Below are 22,310 nucleotides of genomic sequence, written 5' to 3'. Positions count from 1 at the left end.
CTTTGGCCCGGGGGGGAGGGGCACCCGAAACCCCCGAGACCCGGCAGGACATCGGCCCCGTCGCTGCCAACGCCCCTGGCTGCCCAGCACCTAAATCCAACCCTCCTCCTACTCGACCCATCGCTGCTCCCGTCCGGGCCCAAGAGATACCTTCCCTACAATGCCCAGGCGAGCAAGGGGTTTCCACCCTTGCTAGTACCAACCCAACAGAGCCCATGGAGGAGGGTGTGGCAAGGATATTATCGGGTATAGGAGAGGGCCCTCCCCAAGGAGAAGCCCCCGCCCCTCATGTTGCCCCACCGCTACCTCCCCGAACCCCTAAACCATCGCCTCCGCCCCCCGACACGACCCCTGCTAACCAACCCCCAGATGATGCTATGGAGGGCTGGACCCTAGTCCAGGGGAAGCGAGGCAAGCGGAAGGCTCGAGCTCCGCTGCATCCACCCGACGCGGAAGCCCCCCGGAAGACCAGGAAAGGAGGCACTGCTATCGAGCCTCCCGCCACGGCCGCGAGCGAGATCCATCCGCTGGTGTCGGGAGGGGAAGACGGACTGGCATTGGAGGGCAGAATCCCCCCTCCACGGGAGACCCTCCCCTCCGAGACTTCTGAGGACGCCCCTTCTGCCTGGATGCTACCCGAACCCCCCGCGGACCCCGAGGCGGCCGTTGAGGCGGGCCCTAGAGGAGAGGCCCCCGGGGTGGCAGGAGTTGGCCTCTCCCCCGTGTATGCGGAGATTGAGGCCCTAGATTTGACCCCGGTCACCCAGGGAGGGGATGATCTGCTGCCGGCTGGCCTCGAGCTGGGCAGCCTTACCCCAGCCTCCCTTTCCCCATGCTCCCTCCCCCTAATTGCCTTCCCGGGTGAGCACCCTGCAGAAGGCGATCCACCACCTGATGCCATGGCCGCTAAGACCACCATGGAGCCAGCACCTAGCATTATTGGGAGCCCCCTCCCTTACCCCTTAACCCTTGACTTTGCTCAGGAGGCACTTTCCTTTAGCTGCTTGCCTCCTGCACCCCAGAGCCTTACCCCTGCCCCTGCCCCCACCCCTGCCCCTGCCCAAGTTCCCACCTCCTGTACTGTTAATGCTGCCCCTGGGGTTATTTCCCTTCCGCCTTTCGCAGATTCCCCCCAGGGAGCAGTCTTTGCACTTTCTAGCCGCGACCCATTAGGAGTGGCAATTTTTCCCCTGCCATCCCCCTCCACCCCAAGGCGTGGAATGAATTTAATAACCCCAGCCTGTCAGACGCCCCTTCGGTGGTCCGCACCCTGTTTACCCGCCTTAGCGGACCACGAGGCTGTATTAAGAGGCCCATCAGGGACTACCTCGGGAATTGTAACCCCACCCCCCCATGAGCTGCGGCATGCGCTACGGAAGTTCCTAGAGCACACCCGTGGCGCCCACGATAGGGCACAGCTGGCTCTTCAGCTATGGGGGGACTTTGATCAACTCCTCCAGGCCACAAAGGCCCTTATAAAGGAGGGCAGGGGGCAAGGAAAGCGCGGTGCTGCGGCCTACGAGCGAGCCCGCAGCTTCCGACGCGATCTACTCACCCACGGGATGGGTCACGGGTTGCTGCGCAACCCGCCGGGGGCCCTGAATACCCCCGCCAATACGAGGCCCCCACCCCCCCCCAGCCCTCCGCATGACGCCTCTTATTATTGCGACCCTGAATACCAGGGGCTGTAGGATGGCTCTCCGCAGGTCCCAGGTGCTCTCTTACCTTCGGGAAGGGAGGTACTCTGTAGTTTTCCTGCAGGAGACCCATACGGACCCGGCCGCCGAGGACAGGTGGCGGCTGGAGTGGGGGGACGGGGTATACTTTAGCCACTTTGCGACCTGGCAGGCTGGAGTGGCAACCCTGTTCTCCCCCAACCTACGGCCTGAGGTGCTAGGGGTCAACGAGGCCGTGCTGGGCCACGTGCTGCACCTTCGAGTCTGTATGGAGGGGCTCGTGGTTAATCTTGTTAATATTTATGCCCCGCAAATGAGCTCCAGGCGGCCACAATTTTATCAGCAGGTGTCCGACTTTCTCGGCACCCTGGATTCGCACGAGTGCCTGGTCCTGGGAGGGGACTTTAACACCACCCTCGAGGAACGGGACCGCTCAGGGGCCGAACCGAGTCCGGCCGCTGCGAATATTCTCCAAGGGATAGTTGACCATCACTCCCTAGTGGACGTCTGGCGTGACCATCACCCAGATGACACCTCCACGTTCACCTTTGTCCGGGTGGAGGCCCATCGGTCACACCACTCTCGGTTGGACCGTATTTACTTATCCCGTTTCCATCTTTCACAGGCCCACTCCTCCGCCATTCGGCCGGCCCCATTCTCCGATCATCATTTAGTCACTGTAACGGTCTCCCTCCGTGCAGAGAGACTGGGGCCGGCCTATTGGCACTTTAATATCAGTCTGTTGGAGGACGAGAGCTTTGTGATGTCCTTCCGGGAGTTTTGGCTGGCCTGGCGAGAGCAGCGGCGTGCCTTTCCCTCGGTGCGGCGATGGTGGGATCTCGGGAAGGTGCGCGCCAAGCTCTTCTGCCGTGACTACACTCAGGGCACCAGCCGACGGAGAAATGCGGCGATAGAGCAGTTGGAATGGGAGGTCTTAGAGATGGAGAGGCGCCTGGCCGCCGATCCCGAGGACCCGTCCCTCTGCGGAGCGTGCCGGGAGAAGTGGGAGGAACTCCGGGCCCTCGAGGACCACCGGGCCCGAGGTGCCTTCGTTCGGTCCTGCATCCGCCTCCTTCGGGAGATGGACCGCGGCTCCCGCTTCTTCTATGCCCTGGAGAAAACGAGGGGGGACAAGAAACACGTCACCTGCCTTTTTGCGGAAGACGGCACCCCCCTCACGGATCCAGAGGAGATGTGTGGGAGGGCCCGTGACTTCTACACAAGCCTTTTCTCCCCGGACCCGACCGATCCTGACGCTTGCGAGGTGCTCTGGGAGGAACTCCCCATGGTCAGCGTGGGCAACCGAGACCGACTAGAGCTGCCTCTCACCCTGGCCGAGTTCTCGGAAGCCCTCCGTTGCATGCCCACCAATAAATCTCCGGGCATGGACGGGCTGACCGTGGAGTTTTACCGCGTGTTCTGGGACATTCTCGGCCCAGACCTAGTCACCGTCTGGGCTGAGTCCTTGCAGAGCGGGGTCCTCCCTCTGTCATGCAGGTGAGCGGTGCTCGCTTTGCAGCCGAAGAAGGGGGACCTCCGTGATCTACGAAACTGGCGTCCCGTCTCACTCCTTAGCACGGATTACAAAATCGTAGCGAAAGCAATCTCGCTGCGGCTAGGGTCCATGATGGCGGACGTGGTCCACCCAGACCAGACCTATACTGTCCCGGGTCGCAGCATTTTCGACAACCTCTTTCTAGTCCGAGACCTTTTGGAACTCGGGCGGAGAGATGGTCTATCGTTCGCCTTCCTGTCTCTTGATCAGGAGAAGGCGTTCGATAAAGTAGACCATGGGTACCTCCTGAGCACTCTGCAGGCGTTTGGATTTGGACCTCAGTTTGTGAATTTTCTCCGGGTGCTGTATGCCTCCGCAGAGTGTTTGGTTAGGCTCAACTGGACCCTGACCGAACCGGTCAGCTTCGGGCGAGGAGTGCGGCAGGGGTGCCCCGTCTCGGGCCAGCTGTACGCTCTGGCGATCGAGCCTTTCCTCTGTCTCCTCCGCAGGAGGATGACAGGGTTGGTGCTGCGGGAGCTGGAGCTGCGGCTGGTCCTGTCGGCGTACGCCGATGACGTACTCCTCGTGGTCCAGGACCCGGGCGACTTGGCGCGAGTGGAGGCATGCCAAGCCATCTATTCGGCAGCCTCCTCCGCCCGAGTCAACTGGGTCAAGAGCTCTGGCTTGGCGGTGGGAGACTGGTGGCAGGTAAGCTCCCTCCCACCCGCACTTCAGACCATCCGGTGGAGTGCGGGTCCATTGCTCTATCTCGGCGTTTACCTTTCCGCCACGCATCCTTCCCTGCCGGAGAACTGGCAAAATTTAGAGGGCAGGGTGATAGAGCGGATCCGGAGATGGACGAGGCTACTCCGATGTCTCTCCCTCCGAGGGAGAGTACTGGTGCTTAACCAACTAGTCCTGTCCACGCTCTGGTACCGGCTCAACACCCTGGCCCTGGCCCCGGGTTTCCTGACCCACCTCCGGAGATTGATTCTCGAGTTCTTCTGGTCAGGAATGCACTGGGCCCCCGTTGGAGTTCTTCATCTACCCCTGAAGGAAGGAGGGCAGGGCCTGAAGTGTCTGTACACTCAGGTCCGCGTTTTCCGCCTCCAGGCCCTGCAGAGGCTCTTTTACAGTGCACGTAGTTCGGCGTGGAGCATACTGGCGCACGCCTTCCTGCGCCATTTCCAAGGGCTCCGATATGACCGGCAGCTCTTTTATCTTTCTCCAAGGGGTTTTCCGCGAGACCTCTCCGGGCTGCCGGTCTTCTACCAGGACCTCCTCCGGACCTGGAAACTGTTTCGAACAACCAGGTCCGTGGCGGCCACCGTGGGAGCAGATCTCCTCACGGAGCCCCTGCTACACAACCCCCAGCTCTGTGTGCAGGTGGCGGAGTCCCGCTCGGTGCGCCAGAGGTTGGTCCTGGCGGAAGTCACGAGGGTCGGAGACCTCCTGGACTACGACCGGAGAGACTGGCTGGATCCCCTGACGCTCGCTCGGCGCATGGGGCTCTCCAGCCTCCGTACCCCGCGGTGCGTACTTCAGGAGGTGAAGGCCGCCTTGACCCCCGCTGCTCGGGCTTATGTTAGCCGAGCCTTGTGCGAGGGCACACCCCGCCCATTCCTTACCCCAGGCCCGCCGGACCTTTCCATCGGGCCCCCACCCCGTAGATCCCAAGAAACCCCTCACCCTTTCACTGCAAGCCGGCTGCACGAACTGCAGCTAGTTAGCTTTCAAATTGCTCCACGGAAATATTTATATACACTTACGCTTCACACCCTTCACGCCCACACCCTGGTGTCCTGCCCCGATACAAAGTGGCGGGATCTCCTGCCACCTTTGGAGGGTGAGCAACCTCGGTGGGCCAGCCTGTATTCCACCTTGGTCCCAAGGCCCGTCGGGGACATCAGTTGGCGGCTCCTTCACGGAGCTGTGAGCACGGGCGTGTTTTTGACACGGTTTACCCCCATTCCGGACACTTGTCCTTTCTGTAATGTGAGGGAAACCCTGGCGCACGTGTATTTAGAGTGTGCCAGATTGCAGCCCCTTTTCCGGCTCCTCACAAATATTCTATTACGCTTCTGGCTTCATTTTTTCCCCCACCTTTTTATCTATACACTTCCCATCCGTGGCCCCACAAAGTCGCGGGATCTTCTGGTCAACCTCCTCCTAGCTTTGGCTAAAACAGCCATTTATAAAACCAGAGAGAGGAGGTTGGCCCATGAAACGTCCTGCGATTGTGGGGCCGTTTTCCGATCCTCAGTACATTCACGTATCCGGGCGGAGTTCCTTTGGGTGGCGTCCACCGACACCCTTGAAGCCTTCGAGGAGCGGTGGGCGCTGTCTGGGGTTCTCTGCTCGGTGACCCCGTCCGGTTCCCTCCGTCTGACCCTTTGATTGAGGGGAAGAGTGAGAGACGCCAGCCCCAGCCGTTGCCGCTGTGGATACCATCATTCCTGTCATCTAGGAGGGGTCCTATAATACATGGGTGTCTACCCCCCCTCCCTAAACCGCCCACCCCACAGCCGTGCCCATCTTACCGGGCACTCTCAGGAGAGGGAGGATCGGTGACACTGGGCACGGCACTGGGTAACTCGAGGGGGTGGAAGACCACGAGTGTCGAGGAAGCCCCCCCACTTTAGGCCACCAGGTAACTCAGGAGGGTGGAAGACCACGAGTGTCGAGGAAGCCCCCCCGCTCTGGGCCCAGGCTAGCCTGAACACTTCTCCCTCCTGAAAGCTGCTGTGTTATACCTTGTGATTGCGTTGTTTTGTTGCATAGTTGTTTTGTTTCCCTTGGTAATTCTGTAAGCGTTACCAATAAACTTTTTTTCTGTTTCAAAAAAAAAAAAAAAAACCTTCCCTGTTACCTTACCCAGGGAAAAGGGACCTACTTAGCCTGGGGCTAATATATCTGCCTTCTGTTACTTTCCTATAGCCATCTGGCCCGACCCTGTCACACCAGAAAAGCAGTGAGTTTGAAAAGGATTTAGGGGTCATACTGGGCAAGCCACTCAACATGAGCTCCCAGTGTGATGCTGTGGAGAACAAGGTGAAAGCCACCATTAGATGTGCGCCCATCTTTAAAAAAGGGAAGAAGGAGGATCCTGGGAACTACAGGCCAGTCAGCCTCACCTCAGTCCCCAGAAAAATCATGGAGCAGGTCCTCAAGGAATCAATTCTGAAGCACTTAGAGGAGAGGAAAGTGATCAGGAACAGTCAGCATGGATTCACCAGGGGAAGATCATGCCTGACTAATCCAATTGCCTTCTGTGATGAGATTACTGGTTCTGTGGATGAAGGGAAGGCAGTGGATGTATTGTTTCTTGACTTTAGCAAAGCTTTTGACATGGTCTCCCACAGTATTCTTGTCAGCAAGTTAAAGAAGTATGGGCTGGATGAATGCACTATAAGGTGGGTAGAAAGTTGGCTAGATTGTCGGGCTCAATGGGTAGTGATCAATGGCTCCATGTCTAGATGGCAGCCGGTATCAAGTGGAGTGCCCCAAGGGTCGGTCCTGGGGCCGGTTTTGTTCAATATCTTCATAAATGATCTGGAGGATGGTGTGGATTGCACCCTCAGCAAATTTGCAGCTGATACTAAAATAGGAGGAGTGGTAGATACGGTGGCAGGTAGGATACAGAGTGACCTAGACAAATTGGAGGATTGGGCCAAAAGAAATGTGATGAGGTTCAACAAGGATAAGTGCAGGGTCCTGCACTTAGGACAGAAGAATCCAATGCACCGCTACAGACTAGGGACCAAATGACTAGGCAGCAGTTCTGCAGAAAAGGACCTAGGGGTGACAGTGGACGAGAAGCTGGATATGAGTCAACAGTGTGCCCTTGTTGCCAAGAAGACCAATGGCATTTTGGGATGTATAAGTAGGGGCATTGCCAGCAGATCGAGGGACGTGATCGTTCCCCTCTATTCAACATTGGTGAGGCCTCATCTGGAGTACTGTGTCCAGTTTTGGGCCCCGCACTACAAGAAGGATGTGGAAAAATTGGAGAGAGTCCAGCGAAGGGCAACAGAAATGATTAGGGGTCTGGAACACATGACTTATGAGGAGAGGCTGAGGGAACTGGGATTGTTTAGTCTGCAGAAGAGAAGAATGAGGGGGGATTTGATAACTGCTTTCAACTACCTGAGAGGTGGTTCCAAAGAGGATGGTTCTAGACTATTCTCAGTGGTAGAAGATGACAGGACAAGGAGTAATGGTCTCAAGTTGCAGTGGGGGAGGTTTAGGTTGGATATTAGGAAAATCTTTTTCACTAGGTGGGTGGTGAAACACTGGAATGCGTTACCTAGGGAGGTGGTAGAATCTCCTTCCTTAGAGGTTTTTAAGGTCAGGCTTGACAAAGCCCTGGCTGGGATGATTTAATTGGGGATTGGTCCTGCTTTGAGCAGGGGGTTGGACTAGATGACCTCCTGAGGTCCCTTCCAACCCTGATATTCTATGATTCTATGTCCCTCCTTTCTCTTCTTCTCTTGCTTCTTTTGTCTTTGAGTTTTTCCCTGCTCCCCTCCCACAAAGAGGTGGGGCTGGAAAAGTGTTCCAAGAGTGATCACCTCTGGTGGTGACCTGGGCCATCCTGTGGGTTCTCTAGTGAGAATCCTCCGCCTCCTGCCCCTGAGGGTCTCAACATTTATTGGTTGAGCACGGTGCTATTGACAGGGAGTCGACTCGGGTCCTTGTTGTTCTCTTTAAGACCTAGCAAATGAGTCAAAACCAATCATGTATTCAATTAATCTTGCTGCTTGTCCCCATTAATTGACTCTGCACAGATCATGATTCTCTCTCTAACATTCTAGTTCTTCTAAAATATGTACTGAATAATTATTCTGAACAGTTGTTGGTCTGGTTTCAGAGTAGCAGCCGTGATAGCCTGTATTCGCTAAAAGAAGAGGAGTATTTGTGGCACCTTAGTTGTTGGTCTGTAGCTCATCTGAGAGCACTTTATTCTCATCAGTCAATGTATGACGTTCAAGATCTGATGGTTCATTTGAAAGTCAGGACTCCTGGATCCTGTTCCCACCTCTGCCTCTGACTGGCTATGTGACTTCAGACAAGTCACTTCACCTTTCTCAGCCTTAGTTTCTCTCTCTGTCAGTTAAGGATAACAGTCTTTTCCCACCTACCTCACCGCAGGTGGAGGATGGGGAGTTGTGGGGATCAGTTTGAGAGCGTCACTAGTAGTAGTACATAATATAAGGTGCCCTTTCATGTCGAGTCCCATCAGATTATGACATTATAGCTGGAATATTCTATTTTACTTGTGTTTTATTATTGTTAAATAGTTAAGAGCAGCAACTACTTAGCACAGACTGAAGCATCTTATCTAATTTTCTAGATCAAAGCATCTCCTCTTTGAGTGCAAGGAGACATAAGAACATAAGAATGCCCATACTGCATCAGACCGAAGGTCCGTCCAGCCCCGTATCCTGTCTACTGACAGTGGCCGATGCCAGGTGCCCCAGAGGGAGCGAACCTAACAGGTAATGATCTAGTGATCTCTCCCCTGCCATCCATCTCCACCCTCTGACAAACAGAGGCTAGGGACACCATTCCTTACCCATCCTGGCTAATAGCCATTAACGGACTTAACCTCCATTAATTTATCCAGTTCTCTTTTAAACCCGGGTATAGTCCTAGCCTTCACAACCTCCTCAGGCAAGGAGTTCCACTGGTTGACTGTGCGCTGAGTGAAGAAGAACTTCCTTTTATTTGTTTTAAACCTGCTGCCCATTAATTTCATTTGGTGGCCCCTAGTTCTTATATTTTGGGAACAAATAAATAACTTTTCCTTATTCACTTTCTCCACACCACTCATGATTTTATATACCTCTACCATATCCCCCCTTAGTCTCCTCTTTTCCAAGCTGAAAAGTCCTAGCCTCTTTAATCTCTCTTCATATGGGACCCGTTCCAAACCCCTAATCATTTTAGTTGCCCTTTTCTGAACCTTTTCTAATGCCAGTATATCTTTTTTGAGATGAGGGGACCACATCTGTACACAGTATTCAAGATGTGGGCGTACCATGGATTTATATAAGGGCAATAAGATATTCTCCATCTTATTCTCTATCCCTTTTTTAATGATTCCTTACATCCCATTTGCTTTTTTGACTGCCACTGCACACTGCGAGGACGTCTTCAGAGAACTATCCACGATGACTGCAAGATCTTTCTCCTGATTTGTTGTAGCTAAATTAGCACCCATCATATTGTACATATAATTGGGGTTATTTTTTACAATGTGCATTACTGTACATGCATCTGAAAAAGTGAAGCTTATGCTCCAATACGTCTATTAATCTATAAGGTGCCACTGGACTCTTTGCCGCTTTTACTTTATGTTTATCCACATTAAATTTAATTTGCCATTTTGTTGCCCAATCACTTAGTTTTGTCAGATCTTTTTGAAGTTCTTCACAGTCTGCTTTAGTCTTAACTATCTTGAGCAGTTTAGTATCGTCTGCAAACTTTGCCACCTTGCTGTTTGTCCCTTTCTCTAAATTCAGGGGAGTAGTGAGCCTTGGTGAGATAATGGGCATTACACCCCTTTGTGAAGCAGAAAGGGGTGTGCCAAGGTGTTGAGTGCCAAGGAATTCTAAAAGTTGCTACAAGAAATGGTCAGGGCCAAATTCTGTCGCTATTAAAGCCCATTCAGGGCTATGACTCCCACCGTTTTAGTCACCAGGGGTTCTTTGCCAGGGGGAGAGAAGAGGTTCCTGGCTCAGCTTTTGTGACCTTAACAAACTAGGTGCTGTACACCAGTTCTCTTCTGAGCTGCTAGAAAAAAGTATCTTCCCATCCATTAGCAAGACAGTACTTGGGGACTTACAGATTAGTCAGCCTCACTTGGATACATGGAAAGCTACTGGAACAAATTATTAAACAATCAGTTTGTAAGCACCTACAGGATTGTAGGAAGAGTAAGTGTGGATTTGTCAAGAACAGATCATTCCAAACCAACCTTATCTCCTTCTCTGACAGGGTTACTGGCCTAGTGGATGATTTAACTGGGAATTGGTCCTGCTTTGAGCAGGGGGTTGGACTAGATGACCTCCTGAGGTCCCTTCCAACCCTGATATTCTATGATTCTATGAGGGGAAGAAGTAGATATCCTATATCTTAGTGTTAATAAGGCTTTTGACAAAGTCCCACATGACATTCTCATTAGCAAACTAGGGAAATGTGGCCTAGATGGAATCAGTATAATGTGGGTACACAACTGGTTGAAAGACAACGATTCTTTGAATATGATCAATGTTTTGCTGTCAGTCAGACTGTATCTAGTGATTAGTCCTGGGTCTGGTACTATTCAAATATTTTCACTAATGATTTGGATAATGGATCAGAGAATATGCTTATAAAAGTTGCAGATGACAGCAACTGGAGAATTGATTTGAAATCAACAAGATGGAATTCAATAAAGACGTGCAAAGTATTTAACTTAGGAAGGGAAAGTCAAATGCAGAACTGCCAACTAGGGAATAACTGGCTACGTTGTGGTAGTGCTAAAAGGATCTGGGGGTTACAGTGGATGACAAATTGAAAATGAGTCAGCAATAGGATGCAGTTGTGAAAAAGGATAAAATATCATTCTAGGGTGCATTAACAGCAGTGTTCTTTATAAGTCAGGGGAGGTAATCATCCCACACTACTGAGGGACAATCTGGTAACAGTCTTGGAATATGGTAAGGACTGTTCTAAAAAGGACCATGATCAATTGTTTTCCATGTCCACTGAAGGTAGGACAAGAAGCAATGGGCTAAATCTGCAGGAAAGAAAATTTAGGTTACAGATTAGGAAAAACTGTCTAACTATAAGGACAGTTAAGTACTAGAATAGGCTTCAAGGGAGTTTGTGGAATTCCCACTGAAGGTTTTAAGGGATAGTCTAGGTTCACTTGGTCCTTCCTCAGTGCAGGGAGCTGGTCTTGATGACCTCTCGAGGTCCCTTTCAGACTGACATTTCAAAGATTCCATAAGAGAGCTAGGGGTGGAAGGTTGTCTTCCTTTTTGAGAGGACAATGTTGTTGATGTTGGGTGTTTGCTTTTAACCAAACAGTTCCTAACATCACACTCAATAATAGCTTGACCCTCAATTCACAATGAAAAGCTCCTACCAAACATCATCTACACAAACAAATAAATCACAATCAACTAATATTGAACGATCTCTTTCTAACGTTGCATTACATAAACTATACAGAATATTGCAACAACATAGAAAATATACCATTGAAAAAGCACCATTTTGGAATCTACCATTGCTCCTAGAGGGGATAATTACAGATTGATGGGCAGGAGGAAGTGACTCCTCAAAGATTTCTGTGCCTATCACTTGCTGGGAGAAAGCAAAGAGTTCCTAGGAGTTTCTTTAACTGGCTGGATCAGTTCATTTATGAAAACAAGCAACTAACCCATCATAGAATCATAGAATCATAGAATATCAAGGTTGGAAGGGACCCCAGAAGGTCATCTAGTCCAACCCCCTGCTCAAAGCAGGACCAATTCCCAGTTAAATCATCCCAGCCAGGGCTTTGTCAAGCCTGACCTTAAAAACCTCTAAGGAAGGAGATTCTACCACCTCCCTAGGTAACGCATGCCAGTGTTTCACCACCCTCTTAGTGAAAAAGTTTTTCCTAATATCCAACCTAAATCTCCCCCACTGCAACTTGAGACCGTTACTCCTCGTTCTGTCATCTGCTACCATTGAGAACAGTCTAGAGCCATCCTCTTTGAAACCCCCTTTCAGGTACTTGAAAGCAGCTATCAAATCCCCCCTCATTCTTCTCTTCTGCAGGCTAAACAATCCCAGCTCCCTCAGCCTCTCCTCATAACTCATGTGTTCCAGTCCCCTAATCATTTTTGTTGCCCTTCGCTGGACTCTCTCCAATTTATCCACATCCTTCTTGAAGTGCGGGGCCCAAAACTGGACACAGTACTCCAGATGAGGCCTCACCAATGTTGAATAGAGGGGAACGATCACGTCCCTCGATCTGCTCGCTATGCCCCTACTTATACATCCCAAAATGCCATTGGCCTTCTTGGCAACAAGGGCACACTGCTGACTCATATCCAGCTTCTCGTCCACTGTCACCCCTAGGTCCTTTTCCGCAGAACTGCTGCCTAGCCATTTGGTCCCTAGTCTGTAGCTGTGCATTGGGTTCTTCCGTCCTAAGTGCAGGACCCTGCACTTATCCTTATTGAACCTCATCAGATTCCTTTTGGCCCAATCCTCCAATTTGTCTAGGTCCTTCTGTATCCTATCCCTCCCCTCCAGCGTATCTACCACTCCTCCCAGTTTAGTATCATCCGCAAATTTGCTGAGAGTGCAATCCACACCATCCTCCAGATCATTTATGAAGATATTGAACAAAACCGGCCCCAGGACCGACCCTTGGGGCACTCCACTTGATACCGGCTGCCAACTAGACATGGAGCCATTGATCACTACCCGTTGAGCCCGACAATCTAACCAGCTTTCTACCCACCTTATAGTGCATTCATCCAGCCCATACTTCCTTAACTTGCTGACAAGAATACTATGGGAGACCGTGTCAAAAGCTTTGCTAAAGTCAAGAAACAATACATCCACTGCTTTCCCTTCATCCACAGAACCAGTAATCTCATAATAAAAGGCGATTAGATTAGTCAGGCATGACCTTCCCTTGGTGAATCCATGCTGGCTGTTCCTGATCACTTTCCTCTCATGCAAGTGCTTCAGGATTGATTCTTTGAGGACCTGCTCCATGATTTTTCCAGGGACTGAGGTGAGGCTGACTGGCCTGTAGTTCCCAGGATCCTCCTTCTTCCCTTTTTTAAAGATTGGCACTACATTAGCCTTTTTCCAGTCATCCGGGACTTCCCCGGTTCGCCACGAGTTTTCAAAGATAATGGCCAATGGCTCTGCAATCACAGCCGCCAATTCCTTCAGCACTCTTGGATGCAACTCGTCCGGCCCCATGGACTTGTGCACGTCCAGCTTTTCTAAATAGTCCCTAACCACCTCTATCTCCACAGAGGGCTGGCCATCTCTTCCCCATTTTGTGATGCCCAGCGCAGCAGTCTGGGAGCTGACCTTGTTAGTGAAAACAGAGGCAAAAAAAGCATTGAGTACATTAGCTTTTTCCACATCCTCTGTCACTAGGTTGCCTCCCTCATTCAGTAAGGGGCCCACACATTCCTTGGCTTTCTTCTTGTTGCCAACATACCTGAAGAAACCCTTCTTGTTACTCTTGACATCTCTGGCTAGCTGCAGCTCCAGGTGCGATTTGGCCCTCCTGATATCATTCCTACATGCATCAATCTATAAGCTATTAGTCTCCAAGCGCAACATATAGAAAAATACTTATAAGTATTTCTTCAGATTTAGTAAAAACTCAGGCAAGTTTGTAATGACCTCACATTATCCAAATAAATTATAATAATTGCATGACTAACCATTTCTGCATCTGTAGAGAGGTTTGTCTCCTACCCCTTTGTGTTGAGAAGGCCAATGGAGGATTGTTGCTGTTTGGGGATATTATACTGATTCCCTGCCAAAAGCAAACAACTGAAACCCCAGAGCCAAACACTCCTCGTTCTGGGCAGCATGCTCTGACCTCTAATGATCAGATGCTCCTTAGCACTGAAAGAGCAGCTTTTCCTGAGAGCTCTCCCAGCACTTTACAATAGAGGTATTAAATCCCCATTTGACTGCTGGGCACTGAGCCATGGAGGGGGGAGCGACTTGCTCAAAGTCCCACAGAAAAACCAACAATGGACCCAGACGTCTGGACTCCCAATCCCCTGGTACAGTGACTACAACGGATCACGCTGCCTCTCAAAGGCAGGGGGACTGGACCTAAGGGCCTGGCTGTAATTGCCAGCTCTCGGAGGGAGTGTGCAGCAGTGATTAGTGAAGGGGCTTGGAAATAAGGACTGCTGGGTCCCATCCATGGCTCTGACACTTGGTGTGACCCTGAGCCAGTAGCTTCCCTTCCCTCCCCATGCCTGTTTCCCCTCAGGAGGGTTGGGGTTCCTACAGCCTTCATGAATGTGTATAAAGTACTGGTATGTCAGCTGCCGAGAGCCGTCTTCACCCCCGCAGTAGGGCAGGGTTCTGGACCCCTGCTGCTGGCTGAGTTTCTCTGTCCCTTGGCAATAGGATAGACTCTTGTTTTCACAGCCAGTCAATTGCCCAGTGTCCACACCCTCCCTGCTGGCTGAGCAGGGTAATGCCTCTGGGGACCACCCTCTCCAGCGTGCCTTGGGTTGGAGAGTGAGGAAGAGGGTGAGGGACAGCTGGTGACTGAAGATCCACCTAGAGCAAGTAAGTGGCATTTCCTCTGTGGCTTCCCCTGTCTGTCCGGGGAGAAGCAGAATTGGGGGAGAGAATCTTTGCAAAAAGTCCCCAGGAGCCCCTTGCTTTCAGACTGGGCCACAGGTTCTTTGCAGAGGCTTCTCAAGAGCCATCTCCAGTTTCTTTGGAAATGTCTCAGTAATGGGGCTCCCAGCCCTTCCCTTGTGGGAGACTGTTCCTCAGGCTGAGAATCTCTGAGCTGGGCCAGGCTCTCTGAGCTGCTGTGGAAATCAATGGGAAACAGGGGCCCTGGGCTTCATATGACTAGGGAGGTTGTGAATCTGACATGGGGAAAGGTTTCCCAGGAGAAGTCCGGACTCCTGGGTTCTGTTCCTTCTCTCACCTGGGCGGGAGCATGGCCTGGGACAGGACGAGGGGGCTGCTTGTCCACGCTAATCAGTGGTCTTTGTGTCTGATCCCACTGCTCTAAGAGTATGAGATTCCCTTGGTACTGCAGCACCAAGAGTGGCAGGGGGACCTTTGGGAGCAGATCATGTAATGAGCTCGTGCCAGGGTGTGTGCACCCCCTCTGGGGGGAGGAGGAGTTGCTCTGGCTGGGGCAAGAGGGACCAAAAAAGGCCCATTAATGAGATGCTGCACTGACCCCAGACTCACGCCTGCTTGGTTCCACGATGGCCAGGTTCCTGAGGATTTTCAGGAAGAAGGTTCTGCAGGTGGCCCCAGAGCTTGAGGGAGGCAGCTGCCATCTTCCCCAGGAGCAGAGCAGCCCCTCTGTCGCCGCTGGTGGGGAAGCAGCTCCCAGCCAGGCCAGGAGGAGGAAGTGTCTGGCTTTCTGGAGGAGGCGCCAAGGGAGAGTGGCACTGGCCAGGCCCAAATGGAGCTGGCCCAGGATGCAGCTGGGCAGGCAGGACCAAGCCCAGGAGAGGAGCCAGGCAGGGTGGCTCTGGGGCTTCTTGTGTGGGAAGCACCGGCACCAGGAACCTACCCTGATTCCCAGCAGGAGACATCGCCCTGCCCGGTCACTGAGGACCTTCCAGCCTCCCCAGGGCAGGAGGCGGGGGATCCCTGCCCCAGCGCCACCAGCTCAGCCCACTCCCCATGGGGCAGCAGCAGCTCTTGGGAGTCTGGCAGCAGCGAGGCCGATGGCTGCTGCTGCTGCTGCATCCAGATGAGGAGCCAGGCTGGGCTCAGGGAGGGAAAAGCACGGGACTGTAGTGATATGGAGTGGGGTGCTATCTCAGCTCAGGCGTCTGGCCTGAGCCACACGAACCCCAGTGACACCAACAGTGGTCACACAGCTGTCCCTGGGAGCAAGGGGATCTGGGGGATTGGGGAGCAGCGGGAGCTGCTGCCACTTGGGTCCCCGATTCCCCGTGGGGCAGGCACCTCCTAGGGAGTCCAGAACAGTGAGAGGGGCTCTCTGAAACAGCTGGGGGCCAAACGCATTCCTGAGAGTGAGGAGTGTGGGGCCTGCTCTGCCCTACGTCCCTGAGGTGGGAAGGGAGGACACCACACCCCTGTCCTTCCCCTGCATGCCAGCAGGAGTCACCCTGTCCCCTTCTCTCCCTGGTGCAGGGGCCCCCAGGGACTCATTAGAGGAGGTGGAGAAGGGGGTGGGCATGGCCAAAGAGGAAACTGCCCTCCAGGTCTCATGGAGCAGCTCCAGGGCAGAGAACAGGTACAAACATTCCCCAGCTGGGCTGGAACTGACATTGTCCTGCCCCTTCCCAGCATCCTGACCCCCGGCAGGGGGGTCTTGTCCCAGCCGATCCACCACCCCAATGGAGATTTTATCCCAGCTGATATGGGACCCCCAAGATGGGGGTGTTTGTCTCACACTATCTGGGGTCCCCTCCCCCCTTTCCTACCCTGTCTGTGCAGGAGTCATGGGTGATTTTGAGAATGAGGGGATCCCCACTCTCCCCCCTCAAGGCCTGAACCATGGAGCTGGTGTGGGAGGGGCAGGGCAGTCCCTGGCTAACAAGCTGTCTCTCACCCAGCCCCACTCCTGCTGGGTACAGGATGAGGCCAAGAGCTCAGGTTCCTGCACACTATCACCCCCCTTGTGCATCACTGCACAGCAGAGAGGGCAGGACACGTTGGAGCCGCACTACTCCAAAGCAGCTGTGGTGGAGAGGATTGTGGTGAGTGAGCCACGGTGCCTGGCAGCTGGAGGGAGGCAAGAGACATGGGATGGGCAGGGGCCTCCCCATGGCCAATGGGTGGGGGATGGGTGGTGCTGGAGGAGGCAGCAGAGGGCAGAGATTGCTGGGATATGGTTGGGGAGAAGAGAACGGTCATTAGTGGGGCTGGAGAGGAGGGGCAGCTGAGGCTGGTGGGGAACAAGGAATTCCAGCTCACTAGTCAAGATGGAGTCAGAAGGAAGCAATTTTGACAGGTAGGAGGGAATAAGGGGAAGGGAAGGAGGCATAGGTGCCGACTCCGTGGGTGATCCGGGGCTGGAGCACCCATGGGAAAAAATTAGTGGGTGCTGTGCACCTACTGGCAACCAAGCTCCTCGCCCCCCCTCTAGTGTGCCGCATCCCCACTCCTCTGCCTACCTCCCAGCATTGCCTGCCTGGCTGCTGCCAAATAGCTGTTTGGCAGCATTAGCATGCTCTGGGAAAGAAGAAGAGGAGCGGGAACATGGTGCGCTCAGAGGAGGAGGTGGGGAAGAGGCGGGGTCAGGGTGGGGATTTGGGGAAGAAGTTGGAATAGGGGCAGGGAGGGGACAGAGTTGGGGCAGGGACTTTGGGGAATGGGTTGGAATGGGGGGGGCGGGGGTGGGAAGAGGTGGGGCAGGGGTGGGGCCTCATGTAAGGGGTGGAGTGGGGGCAGGGTTGGGGGCAGAGAATGGGGGAGTCGAGCACCCAAGGAAAACAGGGAAGTCAGGGCCTATGGGACGAGGGGCCAATTTTGATTGGCAGGAAGGAATCAGATGAGGGGATGCAGTTGGGAGGCTCCTGCTGGTGGTGTGGGGCGCTGGCTGTGTAACCTCACTGGGAAGTGTCAGTGGGGTCTGAATCTCACGTGCTCTTTTGTCTCCTTTGGGTCTCACAGGAGCTCACTGAGGAGTTGCCCAGTGACTCTGCACCCAGCACAGTCTTCACCAACTCCCTGATCACTGTGAGCAACCTCATGTACCGAGACCCTCCCGCCCGGCTCCCCTAACCCTGGTGCTGCTCAGGCCCAGGGCAGGGAGTCACTGCCCCTCCCCCTCCCAGGTCACCCCCAGGTGAAGCTCCTCCTCCAGAGGTGGCGGGAATATTCACCCACTCTTGGCTCACCCTCAAATATTTTCACTTCGGTAGCATTACAATGGCCTTGGGGAGAGGCTCACTTCTGGGGTCAGATACAGGAGGGACCACAGGGAACAGGTGCTAGTCCTTCCCTGCCACTGTCTGTCTGTGAGGCCTTGCCCTTGTCCTTTCCTGGCTCAGTGCCTCAGTTTCCATTCTTGCCAGCCTGTGCCTATTTCCCTGCGGTTTCACACCTGTGTTGATGCCAGTCGCATCCCTGCACTGCACAGTCTGATACCGGCTCCTCTCTCTTGCCAGCACAATGAAACCTGCCCTGAAGCCAGAGCTGGAGATCCACTTCCTGCAAGCTATCCTGCATGGTGTCTTCACCATGGGCATGGAGAGGTACAGCACCCATGTCCAGGTAGATCACTCTTCTATTCCTCCCTGCCAGGAGTGGCCTCTGGCCCCTGCTCCCTTGATTAGCTGGAGCTACAGAGATAGGGTTGGGGTGGGCAGAGATGGAACAGGCCACAGGGTTGGATCCGTCCCGCTGGGGCGATTACATTACCCATCCAAGGAGGATTCTTTCCTTCCTTCCTTCCACATGCTGTGTTTTGCCCAACTTCCATCCATAGCAACTTGGCTGTTCCATACTCTGCTGTCTATGAGGCCCTCTGCAGAGACCTGCTAAGGGCATTAAAGAGCCAGCTGTGACGCTGCCATGAGTCTTTGCTAATTGCCTGCAGTGGGACATGAATGAGAGAGGTCACGACATGTGTTTGGGCTCTCACCAGTGCTTCACAGAGAACCCTCTTCCCATCCTGTGGCAGGTGTAGCCCCAGTTTCCCTAATGCTGACCCATGGCTCTCCCTTCCTTTGTACGCTCTGCACAAGGTCTTGGCAGAGCTCCTGGATGCCATGCCAGGGAACCTGCTGGCAGAGTCCCCAGACACAGACAGGCTCCAGTACATCTTGGAGGTGAGCCCAATGAGGAAGGGCAGGGGGCAATTCTACCTTAATCATAGGACTAGAAGGGACCTTGAGAGGTCATCTAGTCCAGTCCCCTGCACTCGTGGCTGGGGAGGACTGGAAAGGAGAGACTGGAAGATCCATTTTCTAGTCTGTCCTCCTAGCTGGGATCCCACTGGGCCATCCTTGGTCAGGTCAGTCAGTACAATGCAATATTGGGCCCTTCCTCCTTCAGGGAAAGGAGCTGGGACTTCAAGCCAGGGCTCTGCCTGGTTCTGTTGAGCAGTAACCACAGGGTCCTAGGCTGCCTTGAGGAGTGAGAGCCTCAACTTCCCACCTTCCCCCTGTCATGAGATCCAGGAGATGATCCTCAGAGAAGAATCACTGTTTCCTTTCTAGAGAAACCAGAGGACTCCAGGAAATCAGCCAATCTCTCCTATGGGCACTAAGATTCCTGGTGGGGATTGTCCTCACAGTCACTATAATCAAGGTGGGCCATGCTGGAAATGACCCACCTTGATTATCACTACAAAAGGTTTTTTTTCTCCCCTGCTGGTAAAAGCTCATCTTACCTGATCACTCTCCTTACAGTGTGTATGGTAACACCCATTGTTTCATGTTCTCTGTGTATATAAAATCTCCCCAATGTATCTTCCACTGCATGCATCCGATGAAGTGAGCTGTAGCTCACGAAAGCTTATGCTCAGATAAATTTGTTAGTCTCTAAGGTGTCACAAGTACTCCTTTTCGTTTTGCGAATACAGACTAACATGGCTGCTATTCTTAAACTAGTTAGGAAATGGGACCCAAGAGACAATTGAGACGGACAGAAGCTAGGCAATGGGACCCTTAAAGAAACAAGCCCCTGGGCATCTCAGACTGACCCCAGCTGGGTAATGGGACCCCTGTCGAAACCCGCCAACTCCTCTGAGATTGACTCCAGCTGGATGATGAGTCGGTCTCTGTCTCACCTTCTCTCCCTCCCCAACTTAGGATCAGTCCCCCCAAACACACCCAGGATACTCCATCTACTGGAGGTTTCAGAGTAGCAGCCGTGTTAGTCTGTATTCGCAAAAAGAAAAGGCATACTAGTGGCACCTTAGAGACTAACCAATTTATTTGAGCATAAGCTTTCGTGAGCTACAGCTCACTTCATCGGATGCATTCAGTGGAAAATACAGTGAGGAGATTTATATACACCCAGAACATGAAAAAATAGGTGTTACCATACACACTGTAAGGAGAGTGATCACTTAAGATGAGCTATTACCAGCAGGAGAGCGGGGGAGGCGGGGGAGAAAACCATTTGTAGTGATAATCAAGGTGGGCCATTTCCAGCAGTTAACAGGAACGTCGGAGGAGCAGCGGGGGGTTGGGGGGGAATAAACGTGGGGAAATAGTTTTACTTTGTGTGATGACACATCCAAAACAGACTCCAACAAGAGACTGCTGAATTGGAATTAATTTGCAAACTGGATACAATTAACTTAGGCTTGAATAGAGACTGGGAATGGAGGGAACCTGAGGGAATGGAGGCAGGACCCTACAATGGGGTGGGGGGTGTTTGGCACTGGAGGTCACTAGAGAGGAAGACAAGAGTCCACCCCAGGGGTCAGGAGGGTAAATCTATCCCTGAGACATGGGCAGGTGCTTGGTGGAAATGCTGCTGGTTCAGTTGCCATGAATCCCCCGATTCCTGGGGGCATCCAAGTCTGTGACAGGTTCTTGTCCTCTTGCAGCAGGAGGACATCACGGCCAAGATGATGTGCCAGCTCCATGCCATCCGATCCCTTCGCAGGTGCCTGAGCCTCTACAGGAGTGCTGCCTGATAGAATGCCTGTGATGGGGGGGGTATAAACCCCACACCTGGGCCAGGAGGGGTTAGAGAGCTGTCCTGGGCCTCTGTGATCCTGTACCTGCAGAACCTGCTCCAGCTGGAGGAGTGTGGGAAAGTGGAGAAACCAGCACAGAAGGGGTTAAGGAGAGCCAGGGATGGGCCTACAATAAATGGGCTAGGATGTGACAATTTAAATCCAGTGATAGGGTTTGTTGTTGCTGCCAACCTCAGAGTCAAAACTGCTAGCCAAGTGGCAAGGACCATTCAAGGAGGTAAAAAGAGCAGGGGCGGTTGATTATGAAATCCGCCATCCAAGGAAGAGAAAGGAGACACGGGTATACAATGTGAACCTGCTGAAGGACCAATAGAGCCTCCTTATAATGCCTTTTCCACCGGACCCTGAACTGAGCCCACAAGTCCCCTTAATCCATTATTCTGGCCCTAATAGAAACAGCAAATACAACGGCTAATCAAAGACTTTCCCTCAGTGTTCTCAGCAATGCCTGAAGAAATCCACCAAGCCTACCATCATGTGGATACCAAAGCAGGAAAAAATGGTTCCTGAGAAACTACAACCCATTCCATGGATGTTGGGGGAAACGTTCTGCAAAGAACTGCTGGCTGCGTTGGACCTAGGGGTCATTGGGGAATCCCCTAGTGAGTGGAGGAATCCCATTGTACTTGTGCTAAAGCTGAACGGATCAACCCATTTTTCCATGGATTTCTGGAAGATAAATGCACTATTGAAATTTGACCTGTATCCTATGTCTAAAGTAGATGCGTCACTGGAGAGTTCAGTGGCCACCAAATCTATCTCCCCTTTGTCAGGTCAAGAGTGGGACTGGCAGATTCTTTTGATATGAGTCACAGGAAAAGACCTTATTCTCCACCCCATTTGGCCAATACCAATTCAAGCCTAGGGCTGGCCTTAGTGGTGGGCACCATGGTCGGGGGGTCATGTGTCAAGAGGCAAAGGGCTCAAGCTCCTCCTCGCTCCCTGCAAGGTGCAGCACGGCACAGCAAGAGCGCCCACCTCCTCGCTCCCAGATGGAGCGTGCTCTGATCATTACCCCACTGGTTTCCCAGCCTGACTCCTAGTCCTACCTCCACATGCTGCGAGCCAGCAGGCTCTCCCCTCCCACCCTCGCACCTTCTGGGACTGTCCCAAGCCCGGGCTGTTCCTCCTTCCCACCAGCAGGCCAGTGAACTCTGTCCCCGTGCAGCGCAGCAGGCTGCGGCCCAGGAGGAAACACTGCTCACAAGGGCCCCACACCCAGCCCGGACAGCAGCAGGGCTCAGGGCCAGCCTTATGCGTGGGTGACGTGGTCAAGAGGGAAGGAGCAGGGCTGGCCTAGGGAATGAGGGACCTTGGGGCAATGTGGGAGGAGGCAGCGGAGCCCAGGGGCAATGTGGGGGTGGGGAGCCCAGGGAGGTACTGGGGGCCCGGGGTGCCAAAATACAAATTCACCCAGGGTGCCATTTTCCCGAAAGCCAGCCCTGGTCACACGTGGGGGTGGGATGGGGTGGACTTCAGCAATCAGACACAGCAAATAACACAACTGTCACTTTACAAACATCTGGCACTTTGGAGCCAGTCCTCTGGTTTGGAGGCCAGGCTGGTGAATTTGGGGGGCTGATCTGTGATTTTTGATCTTTTGGACTGAGCAGCCCTGCACTTCTGACCCTGATCTGAGTGAGCCCCGATAACCTAGTGTTGGGGACACTGGGCATGGCCACTAGGTAACTCGAGGGGATGGAAGACCATGAGTGTTGAT

At 53.1% G+C, this 22,310-nt stretch overlaps 1 protein-coding gene across 5 annotated transcripts in view; it reads left to right on the top strand.

Moving 5' to 3' along the window:
- MKS1 (MKS transition zone complex subunit 1) overlaps nucleotides 1-21,930 on the top strand; it is a 64,492-nt gene extending 42,562 nt beyond the window's left edge. For 2 of the 5 annotated variants that reach the window (XR_012155397.1, XR_012155394.1), the window contains 6 exons: nucleotides 8,525-8,669; nucleotides 14,353-14,496; nucleotides 16,063-16,631; nucleotides 17,548-17,613; nucleotides 18,045-18,150; nucleotides 21,024-21,929. Coding sequence is in view for 1 of the 5 variants with exons in the window: in XM_073315459.1 (XP_073171560.1) it covers nucleotides 8,525-8,669; nucleotides 14,353-14,449 (242 nt within the window). In the remaining 4 variants the exon portion in view is untranslated. Of the gene's footprint in view, nucleotides 1-8,524; nucleotides 8,670-14,352; nucleotides 14,497-16,062; nucleotides 16,678-17,547; nucleotides 17,614-18,044; nucleotides 18,151-20,437 lie in introns of those variants that run through there. The other 3 variants (XR_012155396.1, XR_012155395.1, XM_073315459.1) reach the window with 3 other exon arrangements.
- Nucleotides 21,931-22,310: the final 380 nt, after the last annotated feature.

Source organism: Lepidochelys kempii, chromosome 17 (genome assembly GCF_965140265.1).
Source record: "Lepidochelys kempii isolate rLepKem1 chromosome 17, rLepKem1.hap2, whole genome shotgun sequence".
Taxonomy (NCBI): Eukaryota; Metazoa; Chordata; order Testudines; family Cheloniidae; genus Lepidochelys; species Lepidochelys kempii.
This window is presented reverse-complemented; position numbering and strand designations above follow the sequence as displayed.